Below are 16,168 nucleotides of genomic sequence, written 5' to 3' on the forward strand. Positions count from 1 at the left end.
TTCCTGTAGAAGAGTTTGTATCAAACCATATCAAAGTCATTTGACTGGTGTTAAGTCATGTGATTTTACTGTGTTTGAAATATAGTAACTATTATGGATTTACTCATTTTCAATACGAGGACCATTAATCAGTTGTGACCACCGATTACTTCATTATATTTCCAAGATGGCGACTTTGATGTCTAACAGAGATGTTATTGTTTTGATCAGGAATAAAGCCGCTCTGACGCAGATGGCTCAAGGACCCATGGGTGGGGACTCCTCATCTTCCTCCATCCATCCCTCCATCTCTCTCTCCTCTTTTCTCCATCCCTCCATCCATGTCTCTTCCTCCCATCCCCCCATTCCTCCCCACTCTTCCGTCGGCACTGCCAGGAACGCCTCCTCCTCTAGCGGGCGATCTGATTGGCCAACGGGCTCCGCTCTGACCCCTGACCTCCTGAGCTGTCCCATAATACCCGGCGTTGACAGCACCATAGAGATCTGTAAAGGACACTTGGGCCTGGGCCTCAGCATCGTGGGGGGGTGTGACACGCTACTGGTAAGAGCGACAGAAAGAGGGAGTGAGAGAGAGAGAAAGAGAGAGAGAGAGAGAGAGAGAGAGACAGAGAGAGACGAGAGAGAGAGAGAGAAGAGAGAGAGGAGCAGAGAGAGAGAGAGAGAAGCAGAGAGAGAGAGACAGAGAGAGAGAGAGAGCATGATAGTGTGTGTTTGTGTGTGTGTACCATGGAGATCTGTAAAGGACACACATAACTCGGCCTCAGCATCGGGATGATGTACTGTAGAACACCCTCTCCTGGGGTAAAATACCATCTGGTCTGATGATGTACTGTACTGTAGAACACCCTCTCCTGGGGTAAAATACCATCTGGTCTGATGATGTACTGTAGAACACCCTCTCCTGGGGTAAAATACCATCTGGTCTGATGATGTACTGTAGAACACCCTCTCCTGGGGTAAAATACCATCTGGTCTGATGATGACTGTACTGTAGAACACCCTCTCCTGGGGTAAAATACCATCTGGTCTGATGATGTACTGTACTGTAGAACACCCTCTCCTGGGGTAAAATACCATCTGGTCTGATGATTGTACTGTAGAACACCCTCTCCTGGGGTAAAATACCATCTGGTCTGATGATGTACTGTACTGTAGAACACCCTCTCCTGGGGTAAAATACCATCTGGTCTGATGATGTACTGTACTGTAGAACACCCTCTCCTGGGGTAAAATACCATCTGGTCTGATGATGTACTGTACTGTAGAACACCCTCTCCTGGGGTAAAATACCATCTGGTCTGATGATGTACTGTACTGTAGAACACCCTCTCCTGGGGTAAAATACCATCTGGTCTGATGATGTACTGTACTGTAGAACACCCTCTCCTGGGGTAAAATACCATCTGGTCTGATGATGTACTGTACTGTAGAACACCCTCTCCTGGGGTAAAATACCATCTGGTCTGATGATGTGTACTGTAGAACACCCTCTCCTGGGGTAAAATACCATCTGGTCTGATGATGTACTGTAGAACACCCTCTCCTGGGGTAAAATACCATCTGGTCTGATGATGTACTGTAGAACACCCTCTCCTGGGGTAAAATACCATCTGGTCTGATGAATGTACTGTAGAACACCCTCTCCTGGGGTAAAAATACCATCTGGTCTGATGATGTACTGTACTGTAGAACACCCTCTCCTGGGGTAAAATACCATCTGGTCTGATGATGTACTGTACTGTAGAACACCCTCTCCTGGGGTAAAATACCATCTGGTCTGATGATATACTGTACTGTAGAACACCCTCTCCTGGGGTAAAATACCATCTGGTCTGATGATGTACTGTACTGTAGAACACCCTCTCCTGGGGTAAAATACCATCTGGTCTGATGATGTACTGTACTGTAGAACACCCTCTCCTGGGGTAAAATACCATCTGGTCTGATGATGTACTGTACTGTAGAACACCCTCTCCTGGGGTAAAATACCATCTGGTCTGATGATGTACTGTAGAACACCCTCTCCTGGGGTAAAATACCATCTGGTCTGATGATGTACTGTACTGTAGAACACCCTCTCCTGGGGTAAAATACCATCTGGTCTGATGATGTACTGTACTGTAGAACACCCTCTCCTGGGGTAAAATACCATCTGGTCTGATGATGTACTGTAGAACACCCTCTCCTGGGGTAAAATACCATCTGGTCTGATGATGTACTGTACTGTAGAACACCCTCTCCTGGGGTAAAATACCATCTGGTCTGATGAGTGTACTGTAGAACACCCTCTCCTGGGGTAAAATACCATCTGGTCTGATGATGTACTGTACTGTAGAACACCCTCTCCTGGGGTAAAATACCATCTGGTCTGATGATGTGTACTGTAGAACACCCTCTCCTGGGGTAAAATACCATCTGGTCTGATGATGTACTGTACTGTAGAACACCCTCTCCTGGGGTAAAATACCATCTGGTCTGATGATGTACTGTAGAACACCCTCTCCTGGGGTAAAATACCATCTGGTCTGATGATGTACTGTACTGTAGAACACCCTCTCCTGGGGTAAAATACCATCTGGTCTGATGATGTACTGTACTGTAGAACACCCTCTCCTGGGGTAAAATACCATCTGGTCTGATGATGTGTACTGTAGAACACCCTCTCCTGGGGTAAAATACCATCTGGTCTGATGATGTACTGTACTGTAGAACACCCTCTCCTGGGGTAAAATACCATCTGGTCTGATGATTGTACTGTAGAACACCCTCTCCTGGGGTAAAATACCATCTGGTCTGATGATGTACTGTACTGTAGAACACCCTCTCCTGGGGTAAAATACCATCTGGTCTGATGATGTACTGTACTGTAGAACACCCTCTCCTGGGGTAAAATACCATCTGGTCTGATGATGTACTGTACTGTAGAACACCCTCTCCTGGGGTAAAATACCATCTGGTCTGATGATGTACTGTACTGTAGAACACCCTCTCCTGGGGTAAAATACCATCTGGTCTGATGATGTACTGTACTGTAGAACACCCTCTCCTGGGGTAAAATACCATCTGGTCTGATGATGTACTGTACTGTAGAACACCCTCTCCTGGGGTAAAATACCATCTGGTCTGATGATGTACTGTACTGTAGAACACCCTCTCCTGGGGTAAAATACCATCTGGTCTGATGATGTACTGTACTGTAGAACACCCTCTCCTGGGGTAAAATACCATCTGGTCTGATGATGTACTGTAGAACACCCTCTCCTGGGGTAAAATACCATCTGGTCTGATGATGTACTGTAGAACACCCTCTCCTGGGGTAAAATACCATCTGGTCTGATGATGTACTGTACTGTAGAACACCCTCTCCTGGGGTAAAATACCATCTGGTCTGATGATGTACTGTACTGTAGAACACCCTCTCCTGGGGTAAAATACCATCTGGTCTGATGATGTACTGTACTGTAGAACACCCTCTCCTGGGGTAAAATACCATCTGGTCTGATGATGTACTGTAGAACACCCTCTCCTGGGGTAAAATACCATCTGGTCTGATGATGTACTGTACTGTAGAACACCCTCTCCTGGGGTAAAATACCATCTGGTCTGATGATGTACTGTACTGTAGAACACCCTCTCCTGGGGTAAAATACCATCTGGTCTGATGATGTACTGTACTGTAGAACACCCTCTCCTGGGGTAAAATACCATCTGGTCTGATGATGTACTGTAGAACACCCTCTCCTGGGGTAAAATACCATCTGGTCTGATGATGTACTGTACTGTAGAACACCCTCTCCTGGGGTAAAATACCATCTGGTCTGATGATGTACTGTACTGTAGAACACCCTCTCCTGGGGTAAAATACCATCTGGTCTGATGATGTACTGTAGAACACCCTCTCCTGGGGTAAAATACCATCTGGTCTGATGATGTACTGTACTGTAGAACACCCTCTCCTGGGGTAAAATACCATCTGGTCTGATGATGTACTGTAGAACACCCTCTCCTGGGGTAAAATACCATCTGGTCTGATGACTGTACTGTAGAACACCCTCTCCTGGGGTAAAATACCATCTGGTCTGATGATGTACTGTACTGTAGAACACCCTCTCCTGGGGTAAAATACCATCTGGTCTGATGATGTACTGTAGAACACCCTCTCCTGGGGTAAAATACCATCTGGTCTGATGATGTACTGTACTGTAGAACACCCTCTCCTGGGGTAAAATACCATCTGGTCTGATGATGTACTGTAGAACACCCTCTCCTGGGGTAAAATACCATCTGGTCTGATGATGTACTGTACTGTAGAACACCCTCTCCTGGGGTAAAATACCATCTGGTCTGATGATGTACTGTAGAACACCCTCTCCTGGGGTAAAATACCATCTGGTCTGATGATGTGTACTGTAGAACACCCTCTCCTGGGGTAAAATACCATCTGGTCTGATGATTGTACTGTAGAACACCCTCTCCTGGGGTAAAATACCATCTGGTCTGATGATGTACTGTACTGTAGAACACCCTCTCCTGGGGTAAAAATACCATCTGGTCTGATGATGTACTGTAGAACACCCTCTCCTGGGGTAAAATACCATCTGGTCTGATGATGTACTGTACTGTAGAACACCCTCTCCTGGGGTAAAATACCATCTGGTCTGATGATGTACTGTACTGTAGAACACCCTCTCCTGGGGTAAAATACCATCTGGTCTGATGATGTACTGTACTGTAGAACACCCTCTCCTGGGGTAAAATACCATCTGGTCTGATGATGTACTGTACTGTAGAACACCCTCTCCTGGGGTAAAATACCATCTGGTCTGATGATGTACTGTACTGTAGAACACCCTCTCCTGGGGTAAAATACCATCTGGTCTGATGATGTACTGTACTGTAGAACACCCTCTCCTGGGGTAAAATACCATCTGGTCTGATGATGTACTGTAGAACACCCTCTCCTGGGGTAAAATACCATCTGGTCTGATGATGTACTGTACTGTAGAACACCCTCTCCTGGGGTAAAATACCATCTGGTCTGATGATGTACTGTACTGTAGAACACCCTCTCCTGGGGTAAAATACCATCTGGTCTGATGATGTACTGTAGAACACCCTCTCCTGGGGTAAAATACCATCTGGTCTGATGATGTACTGTACTGTAGAACACCCTCTCCTGGGGTAAAATACCATCTGGTCTGATGATGTACTGTACTGTAGAACACCCTCTCCTGGGGTAAAATACCATCTGGTCTGATGATGTACTGTACTGTAGAACACCCTCTCCTGGGGTAAAATACCATCTGGTCTGATGATGTACTGTACTGTAGAACACCCTCTCCTGGGGTAAAATACCATCTGGTCTGATGATGTACTGTACTGTAGAACACCCTCTCCTGGGGTAAAATACCATCTGGTCTGATGATGTACTGTAGAACACCCTCTCCTGGGGTAAAATACCATCTGGTCTGATGATGTGTACTGTAGAACACCCTCTCCTGGGGTAAAATACCATCTGGTCTGATGATGTACTGTACTGTAGAACACCCTCTCCTGGGGTAAAAATACCATCTGGTCTGATGAACTGTACTGTAGAACACCCTCTCCTGGGGTAAAATACCATCTGGTCTGATGATGTACTGTACTGTAGAACACCCTCTCCTGGGGTAAAATACCATCTGGTCTGATGATGTGTACTGTAGAACACCCTCTCCTGGGGTAAAATACCATCTGGTCTGATGATGTACTGTACTGTAGAACACCCTCTCCTGGGGTAAAATACCATCTGGTCTGATGATGTACTGTAGAACACCCTCTCCTGGGGTAAAATACCATCTGGTCTGATGATGACTGTACTGTAGAACACCCTCTCCTGGGGTAAAATACCATCTGGTCTGATGATGTACTGTACTGTAGAACACCCTCTCCTGGGGTAAAATACCATCTGGTCTGATGATGACTGTACTGTAGAACACCCTCTCCTGGGGTAAAATACCATCTGGTCTGATGATGTACTGTAGAACACCCTCTCCTGGGGTAAAATACCATCTGGTCTGATGATGTACTGTACTGTAGAACACCCTCTCCTGGGGTAAAATACCATCTGGTCTGATGATGTACTGTACTGTAGAACACCCTCTCCTGGGGTAAAATACCATCTGGTCTGATGATGTACTGTAGAACACCCTCTCCTGGGGTAAAATACCATCTGGTCTGATGATGTACTGTAGAACACCCTCTCCTGGGGTAAAATACCATCTGGTCTGATGATGTACTGTAGAACACCCTCTCCTGGGGTAAAAATACCATCTGGTCTGATGATGTACTGTACTGTAGAACACCCTCTCCTGGGGTAAAATACCATCTGGTCTGATGATGTACTGTAGAACACCCTCTCCTGGGGTAAAATACCATCTGGTCTGATGATGTACTGTAGAACACCCTCTCCTGGGGTAAAATACCATCTGGTCTGATGATGTACTGTACTGTAGAACACCCTCTCCTGGGGTAAAATACCATCTGGTCTGATGATTGTACTGTAGAACACCCTCTCCTGGGGTAAAATACCATCTGGTCTGATGAGCTGTACTGTAGAACACCCTCTCCTGGGGTAAAATACCATCTGGTCTGATGATGTACTGTACTGTAGAACACCCTCTCCTGGGGTAAAATACCATCTGGTCTGATGATGTACTGTACTGTAGAACACCCTCTCCTGGGGTAAAATACCATCTGGTCTGATGATGTACTGTACTGTAGAACACCCTCTCCTGGGGTAAAATACCATCTGGTCTGATGATGTGTACTGTAGAACACCCTCTCCTGGGGTAAAATACCATCTGGTCTGATGATGTACTGTACTGTAGAACACCCTCTCCTGGGGTAAAATACCATCTGGTCTGATGATGTACTGTACTGTAGAACACCCTCTCCTGGGGTAAAATACCATCTGGTCTGATGATGTACTGTACTGTAGAACACCCTCTCCTGGGGTAAAATACCATCTGGTCTGATGATGTACTGTAGAACACCCTCTCCTGGGGTAAAATACCATCTGGTCTGATGATGTACTGTACTGTAGAACACCCTCTCCTGGGGTAAAATACCATCTGGTCTGATGATGTACTGTACTGTAGAACACCCTCTCCTGGGGTAAAATACCATCTGGTCTGATGATGTGTACTGTAGAACACCCTCTCCTGGGGTAAAATACCATCTGGTCTGATGATGTACTGTAGAACACCCTCTCCTGGGGTAAAATACCATCTGGTCTGATGATGTACTGTACTGTAGAACACCCTCTCCTGGGGTAAAATACCATCTGGTCTGATGATGTACTGTACTGTAGAACACCCTCTCCTGGGGTAAAATACCATCTGGTCTGATGATGTACTGTACTGTAGAACACCCTCTCCTGGGGTAAAATACCATCTGGTCTGATGATGTACTGTAGAACACCCTCTCCTGGGGTAAAATACCATCTGGTCTGATGATGTACTGTACTGTAGAACACCCTCTCCTGGGGTAAAATACCATCTGGTCTGATGATGTGTACTGTAGAACACCCTCTCCTGGGGTAAAATACCATCTGGTCTGATGATGTACTGTACTGTAGAACACCCTCTCCTGGGGTAAAATACCATCTGGTCTGATGATGTATGTACTGTAGAACACCCTCTCCTGGGGTAAAATACCATCTGGTCTGATGATGTACTGTACTGTAGAACACCCTCTCCTGGGGTAAAATACCATCTGGTCTGATGATGTACTGTAGAACACCCTCTCCTGGGGTAAAATACCATCTGGTCTGATGATGTACTGTAGAACACCCTCTCCTGGGGTAAAATACCATCTGGTCTGATGATGCTGTACTGTAGAACACCCTCTCCTGGGGTAAAATACCATCTGGTCTGATGATGTACTGTAGAACACCCTCTCCTGGGGTAAAATACCATCTGGTCTGATGATGTACTGTAGAACACCCTCTCCTGGGGTAAAATACCATCTGGTCTGATGATGTACTGTACTGTAGAACACCCTCTCCTGGGGTAAAATACCATCTGGTCTGATGATGTACTGTACTGTAGAACACCCTCTCCTGGGGTAAAATACCATCTGGTCTGATGATGTACTGTACTGTAGAACACCCTCTCCTGGGGTAAAATACCATCTGGTCTGATGATGTACTGTACTGTAGAACACCCTCTCCTGGGGTAAAATACCATCTGGTCTGATGATGTACTGTACTGTAGAACACCCTCTCCTGGGGTAAAATACCATCTGGTCTGATGATGTACTGTACTGTAGAACACCCTCTCCTGGGGTAAAATACCATCTGGTCTGATGATGTACTGTAGAACACCCTCTCCTGGGGTAAAATACCATCTGGTCTGATGATGTACTGTACTGTAGAACACCCTCTCCTGGGGTAAAATACCATCTGGTCTGATGATGTACTGTAGAACACCCTCTCCTGGGGTAAAATACCATCTGGTCTGATGATGTACTGTAGAACACCCTCTCCTGGGGTAAAATACCATCTGGTCTGATGATGTACTGTACTGTAGAACACCCTCTCCTGGGGTAAAATACCATCTGGTCTGATGATGTACTGTACTGTAGAACACCCTCTCCTGGGGTAAAATACCATCTGGTCTGATGATGTACTGTAGAACACCCTCTCCTGGGGTAAAATACCATCTGGTCTGATGATGTACTGTACTGTAGAACACCCTCTCCTGGGGTAAAATACCATCTGGTCTGATGATGTACTGTACTGTAGAACACCCTCTCCTGGGGTAAAATACCATCTGGTCTGATGATGCTGTACTGTAGAACACCCTCTCCTGGGGTAAAATACCATCTGGTCTGATGATGTACTGTAGAACACCCTCTCCTGGGGTAAAATACCATCTGGTCTGATGATGTACTGTACTGTAGAACACCCTCTCCTGGGGTAAAATACCATCTGGTCTGATGATGTACTGTACTGTAGAACACCCTCTCCTGGGGTAAAATACCATCTGGTCTGATGATGTACTGTACTGTAGAACACCCTCTCCTGGGGTAAAAATACCATCTGGTCTGATGATGTACTGTACTGTAGAACACCCTCTCCTGGGGTAAAATACCATCTGGTCTGATGATGTACTGTACTGTAGAACACCCTCTCCTGGGGTAAAATACCATCTGGTCTGATGATGTACTGTACTGTAGAACACCCTCTCCTGGGGTAAAATACCATCTGGTCTGATGATGTACTGTAGAACACCCTCTCCTGGGGTAAAATACCATCTGGTCTGATGATGTACTGTACTGTAGAACACCCTCTCCTGGGGTAAAATACCATCTGGTCTGATGATGTACTGTAGAACACCCTCTCCTGGGGTAAAATACCATCTGGTCTGATGATGTACTGTACTGTAGAACACCCTCTCCTGGGGTAAAATACCATCTGGTCTGATGATGTACTGTACTGTAGAACACCCTCTCCTGGGGTAAAATACCATCTGGTCTGATGATTGTACTGTAGAACACCCTCTCCTGGGGTAAAATACCATCTGGTCTGATGATGTACTGTAGAACACCCTCTCCTGGGGTAAAATACCATCTGGTCTGATGATGTACTGTAGAACACCCTCTCCTGGGGTAAAATACCATCTGGTCTGATGATGTACTGTACTGTAGAACACCCTCTCCTGGGGTAAAATACCATCTGGTCTGATGATGTACTGTACTGTAGAACACCCTCTCCTGGGGTAAAATACCATCTGGTCTGATGAATTGTACTGTAGAACACCCTCTCCTGGGGTAAAATACCATCTGGTCTGATGATGTACTGTACTGTAGAACACCCTCTCCTGGGGTAAAATACCATCTGGTCTGATGATGTACTGTAGAACACCCTCTCCTGGGGTAAAATACCATCTGGTCTGATGATGTACTGTAGAACACCCTCTCCTGGGGTAAAATACCATCTGGTCTGATGATGTACTGTAGAACACCCTCTCCTGGGGTAAAATACCATCTGGTCTGATGATGTGTACTGTAGAACACCCTCTCCTGGGGTAAAATACCATCTGGTCTGATGATGTACTGTAGAACACCCTCTCCTGGGGTAAAATACCATCTGGTCTGATGATGTACTGTACTGTAGAACACCCTCTCCTGGGGTAAAATACCATCTGGTCTGATGATGTACTGTAGAACACCCTCTCCTGGGGTAAAATACCATCTGGTCTGATGATGTACTGTACTGTAGAACACCCTCTCCTGGGGTAAAATACCATCTGGTCTGATGAATGTACTGTAGAACACCCTCTCCTGGGGTAAAATACCATCTGGTCTGATGATGTACTGTACTGTAGAACACCCTCTCCTGGGGTAAAATACCATCTGGTCTGATGATGTACTGTAGAACACCCTCTCCTGGGGTAAAAATACCATCTGGTCTGATGATGTGTACTGTAGAACACCCTCTCCTGGGGTAAAATACCATCTGGTCTGATGATGTACTGTACTGTAGAACACCCTCTCCTGGGGTAAAATACCATCTGGTCTGATGATGTACTGTACTGTAGAACACCCTCTCCTGGGGTAAAATACCATCTGGTCTGATGATGTACTGTACTGTAGAACACCCTCTCCTGGGGTAAAATACCATCTGGTCTGATGATGTACTGTACTGTAGAACACCCTCTCCTGGGGTAAAATACCATCTGGTCTGATGATGTACTGTACTGTAGAACACCCTCTCCTGGGGTAAAATACCATCTGGTCTGATGATGTACTGTAGAACACCCTCTCCTGGGGTAAAATACCATCTGGTCTGATGATGTGTACTGTAGAACACCCTCTCCTGGGGTAAAATACCATCTGGTCTGATGATGTACTGTACTGTAGAACACCCTCTCCTGGGGTAAAATACCATCTGGTCTGATGATGTACTGTAGAACACCCTCTCCTGGGGTAAAATACCATCTGGTCTGATGATGTACTGTAGAACACCCTCTCCTGGGGTAAAATACCATCTGGTCTGATGATGTACTGTAGAACACCCTCTCCTGGGGTAAAATACCATCTGGTCTGATGATGACTGTACTGTAGAACACCCTCTCCTGGGGTAAAATACCATCTGGTCTGATGATGTACTGTACTGTAGAACACCCCTCTCCTGGGGTAAAATACCATCTGGTCTGATGATGTACTGTAGAACACCCTCTCCTGGGGTAAAATACCATCTGGTCTGATGATGTACTGTACTGTAGAACACCCTCTCCTGGGGTAAAATACCATCTGGTCTGATGATGTACTGTACTGTAGAACACCCTCTCCTGGGGTAAAATACCATCTGGTCTGATGATGTACTGTAGAACACCCTCTCCTGGGGTAAAATACCATCTGGTCTGATGATGTACTGTACTGTAGAACACCCTCTCCTGGGGTAAAATACCATCTGGTCTGATGATGTACTGTACTGTAGAACACCCTCTCCTGGGGTAAAATACCATCTGGTCTGATGATGTACTGTACTGTAGAACACCCTCTCCTGGGGTAAAATACCATCTGGTCTGATGATGTACTGTACTGTAGAACACCCTCTCCTGGGGTAAAATACCATCTGGTCTGATGATGTACTGTACTGTAGAACACCCTCTCCTGGGGTAAAATACCATCTGGTCTGATGATGTGTACTGTAGAACACCCTCTCCTGGGGTAAAATACCATCTGGTCTGATGATGTATGTACTGTAGAACACCCTCTCCTGGGGTAAAATACCATCTGGTCTGATGATGTACTGTACTGTAGAACACCCTCTCCTGGGGTAAAATACCATCTGGTCTGATGATGTACTGTAGAACACCCTCTCCTGGGGTAAAATACCATCTGGTCTGATGATGTACTGTACTGTAGAACACCCCTCCTGGGGTAAAATACCATCTGGTCTGATGATGTACTGTACTGTAGAACACCCTCTCCTGGGGTAAAATACCATCTGGTCTGATGATATGTACTGTAGAACACCCTCTCCTGGGGTAAAATACCATCTGGTCTGATGATGTACTGTACTGTAGAACACCCTCTCCTGGGGTAAAATACCATCTGGTCTGATGATGTACTGTACTGTAGAACACCCTCTCCTGGGGTAAAATACCATCTGGTCTGATGATGTACTGTACTGTAGAACACCCTCTCCTGGGGTAAAATACCATCTGGTCTGATGATGTACTGTAGAACACCCTCTCCTGGGGTAAAATACCATCTGGTCTGATGATGTACTGTACTGTAGAACACCCTCTCCTGGGGTAAAATACCATCTGGTCTGATGATGTACTGTAGAACACCCTCTCCTGGGGTAAAATACCATCTGGTCTGATGATGTACTGTAGAACACCCTCTCCTGGGGTAAAATACCATCTGGTCTGATGATGTACTGTACTGTAGAACACCCTCTCCTGGGGTAAAATACCATCTGGTCTGATGATGTACTGTACTGTAGAACACCCTCTCCTGGGGTAAAATACCATCTGGTCTGATGATGTACTGTCATAGAACACCCTCTCCTGGGGTAAAATACCATCTGGTCTGATGATGTACTGTACTGTAGAACACCCTCTCCTGGGGTAAAATACCATCTGGTCTGATGATGTACTGTACTGTAGAACACCCTCTCCTGGGGTAAAATACCATCTGGTCTGATGATGTACTGTACTGTAGAACACCCTCTCCTGGGGTAAAATACCATCTGGTCTGATGATGTACTGTACTGTAGAACACCCTCTCCTGGGGTAAAATACCATCTGGTCTGATGATGACTGTACTGTAGAACACCCTCTCCTGGGGTAAAATACCATCTGGTCTGATGATGTACTGTACTGTAGAACACCCTCTCCTGGGGTAAAATACCATCTGGTCTGATGATGTACTGTAGAACACCCTCTCCTGGGGTAAAATACCATCTGGTCTGATGATGTACTGTACTGTAGAACACCCTCTCCTGGGGTAAAATACCATCTGGTCTGATGATGTACTGTAGAACACCCTCTCCTGGGGTAAAATACCATCTGGTCTGATGATGTACTGTACTGTAGAACACCCTCTCCTGGGGTAAAATACCATCTGGTCTGATGATGTGTACTGTAGAACACCCTCTCCTGGGGTAAAATACCATCTGGTCTGATGATGTACTGTACTGTAGAACACCCTCTCCTGGGGTAAAATACCATCTGGTCTGATGATGTACTGTACTGTAGAACACCCTCTCCTGGGGTAAAATACCATCTGGTCTGATGATGTACTGTAGAACACCCTCTCCTGGGGTAAAATACCATCTGGTCTGATGATGTACTGTACTGTAGAACACCCTCTCCTGGGGTAAAATACCATCTGGTCTGATGATGTACTGTAGAACACCCTCTCCTGGGGTAAAATACCATCTGGTCTGATGATGTACTGTACTGTAGAACACCCTCTCCTGGGGTAAAATACCATCTGGTCTGATGATGTACTGTAGAACACCCTCTCCTGGGGTAAAATACCATCTGGTCTGATGATGTACTGTACTGTAGAACACCCTCTCCTGGGGTAAAATACCATCTGGTCTGATGATGTGTACTGTAGAACACCCTCTCCTGGGGTAAAATACCATCTGGTCTGATGATGTACTGTACTGTAGAACACCCTCTCCTGGGGTAAAATACCATCTGGTCTGATGATGTACTGTACTGTAGAACACCCTCTCCTGGGGTAAAATACCATCTGGTCTGATGATTACTGTACTGTAGAACACCCTCTCCTGGGGTAAAATACCATCTGGTCTGATGATGTACTGTACTGTAGAACACCCTCTCCTGGGGTAAAATACCATCTGGTCTGATGATGTACTGTACTGTAGAACACCCTCTCCTGGGGTAAAATACCATCTGGTCTGATGATGTACTGTACTGTAGAACACCCTCTCCTGGGGTAAAATACCATCTGGTCTGATGATGTACTGTACTGTAGAACACCCTCTCCTGGGGTAAAATACCATCTGGTCTGATGATGTACTGTAGAACACCCTCTCCTGGGGTAAAATACCATCTGGTCTGATGATCTGTACTGTAGAACACCCTCTCCTGGGGTAAAATACCATCTGGTCTGATGATGTACTGTAGAACACCCTCTCCTGGGGTAAAATACCATCTGGTCTGATGATGCTGTACTGTAGAACACCCTCTCCTGGGGTAAAATACCATCTGGTCTGATGATGTACTGTACTGTAGAACACCCTCTCCTGGGGTAAAATACCATCTGGTCTGATGATTGTACTGTAGAACACCCTCTCCTGGGGTAAAATACCATCTGGTCTGATGATGTACTGTACTGTAGAACACCCTCTCCTGGGGTAAAATACCATCTGGTCTGATGATGTACTGTACTGTAGAACACCCTCTCCTGGGGTAAAATACCATCTGGTCTGATGAATGTACTGTAGAACATCCTCTCCTGGGGTAAAATACCATCTGGTCTGATGATGTACTGTACTGTAGAACACCCTCTCCTGGGGTAAAATACCATCTGGTCTGATGATGTACTGTACTGTAGAACACCCTCTCCTGGGGTAAAATACCATCTGGTCTGATGATGTACTGTAGAACACCCTCTCCTGGGGTAAAATACCATCTGGTCTGATGATATACTGTACTGTAGAACACCCTCTCCTGGGGTAAAATACCATCTGGTCTGATGAGCTGTACTGTAGAACACCCTCTCCTGGGGTAAAATACCATCTGGTCTGATGATTGTACTGTAGAACACCCTCTCCTGGGGTAAAATACCATCTGGTCTGATGATGTACTGTACTGTAGAACACCCTCTCCTGGGGTAAAATACCATCTGGTCTGATGATGTACTGTACTGTAGAACACCCTCTCCTGGGGTAAAATACCATCTGGTCTGATGATGTACTGTAGAACACCCTCTCCTGGGGTAAAATACCATCTGGTCTGATGATGTACTGTACTGTAGAACACCCTCTCCTGGGGTAAAATACCATCTGGTCTGATGATGTGTACTGTAGAACACCCTCTCCTGGGGTAAAATACCATCTGGTCTGATGATGTACTGTAGAACACCCTCTCCTGGGGTAAAATACCATCTGGTCTGATGATGTACTGTACTGTAGAACACCCTCTCCTGGGGTAAAATACCATCTGGTCTGATGATGTACTGTAGAACACCCTCTCCTGGGGTAAAATACCATCTGGTCTGATGATGTACTGTAGAACACCCTCTCCTGGGGTAAAATACCATCTGGTCTGATGATGTACTGTACTATAGAACACCCTCTCCTGGGGTAAAATACCATCTGGTCTGATGATGTACTGTACTATAGAACACCCTCTCCTGGGGTAAAATACCATCTGGTCTGATGATGTACTGTACTATAGAACACCCTCTCCTGGGGTAAAATACCATCTGGTCTGATGATGTACTGTACTGTAGAACACCCTCTCCTGGGGTAAAATACCATCTGGTCTGATGATGTACTGTACTGTAGAACACCCTCTCCTGGGGTAAAATACCATCTGGTCTGATGATGTACTGTACTGTAGAACACCCTCTCCTGGGGTAAAATACCATCTGGTCTGATGATCTGTACTGTAGAACACCCTCTCCTGGGGTAAAATACCATCTGGTCTGATGATGTACTGTACTGTAGAACACCCTCTCCTGGGGTAAAATACCATCTGGTCTGATGATGTACTGTAGAACACCCTCTCCTGGGGTAAAATACCATCTGGTCTGATGATGTACTGTACTGTAGAACACCCTCTCCTGGGGTAAAATACCATCTGGTCTGATGATGTGTACTGTAGAACACCCTCTCCTGGGGTAAAATACCATCTGGTCTGATGATGTACTGTACTGTAGAACACCCTCTCCTGGGGTAAAATACCATCTGGTCTGATGATGTACTGTAGAACACCCTCTCCTGGGGTAAAATACCATCTGGTCTGATGATGTACTGTACTGTAGAACACCCTCTCCTGGGGTAAAAATACCATCTGGTCTGATGATACTGTACTGTAGAACACCCTCTCCTGGGGTAAAATACCATCTGGTCTGATGATGTACTGTACTGTAGAACACCCTCTCCTGGGGTAAAATACCATCTGGTCTGATG

General features: G+C 45.8%; 1 protein-coding gene across 2 annotated transcripts in view; it reads left to right on the forward strand.

Moving 5' to 3' along the window:
• The window catches only part of LOC106610556 (multiple PDZ domain protein), a 32,469-nt gene that overhangs the window by 300 nt on the left and 16,001 nt on the right, over positions 1–16,168 (forward strand). For both annotated transcript variants that reach the window (XM_045712367.1, XM_045712368.1), the window contains exon 2: positions 211–541. In XM_045712367.1, the coding sequence (XP_045568323.1) occupies positions 233–541 (309 nt within the window). In that variant the 5' untranslated portion in view covers positions 211–232. The remainder of the gene's footprint in view (positions 1–210; positions 542–16,168) is intronic.

This window comes from Salmo salar, unplaced genomic scaffold, assembly GCF_905237065.1.
Source record: "Salmo salar unplaced genomic scaffold, Ssal_v3.1, whole genome shotgun sequence".
Taxonomy (NCBI): domain Eukaryota; kingdom Metazoa; phylum Chordata; class Actinopteri; order Salmoniformes; family Salmonidae; genus Salmo; species Salmo salar.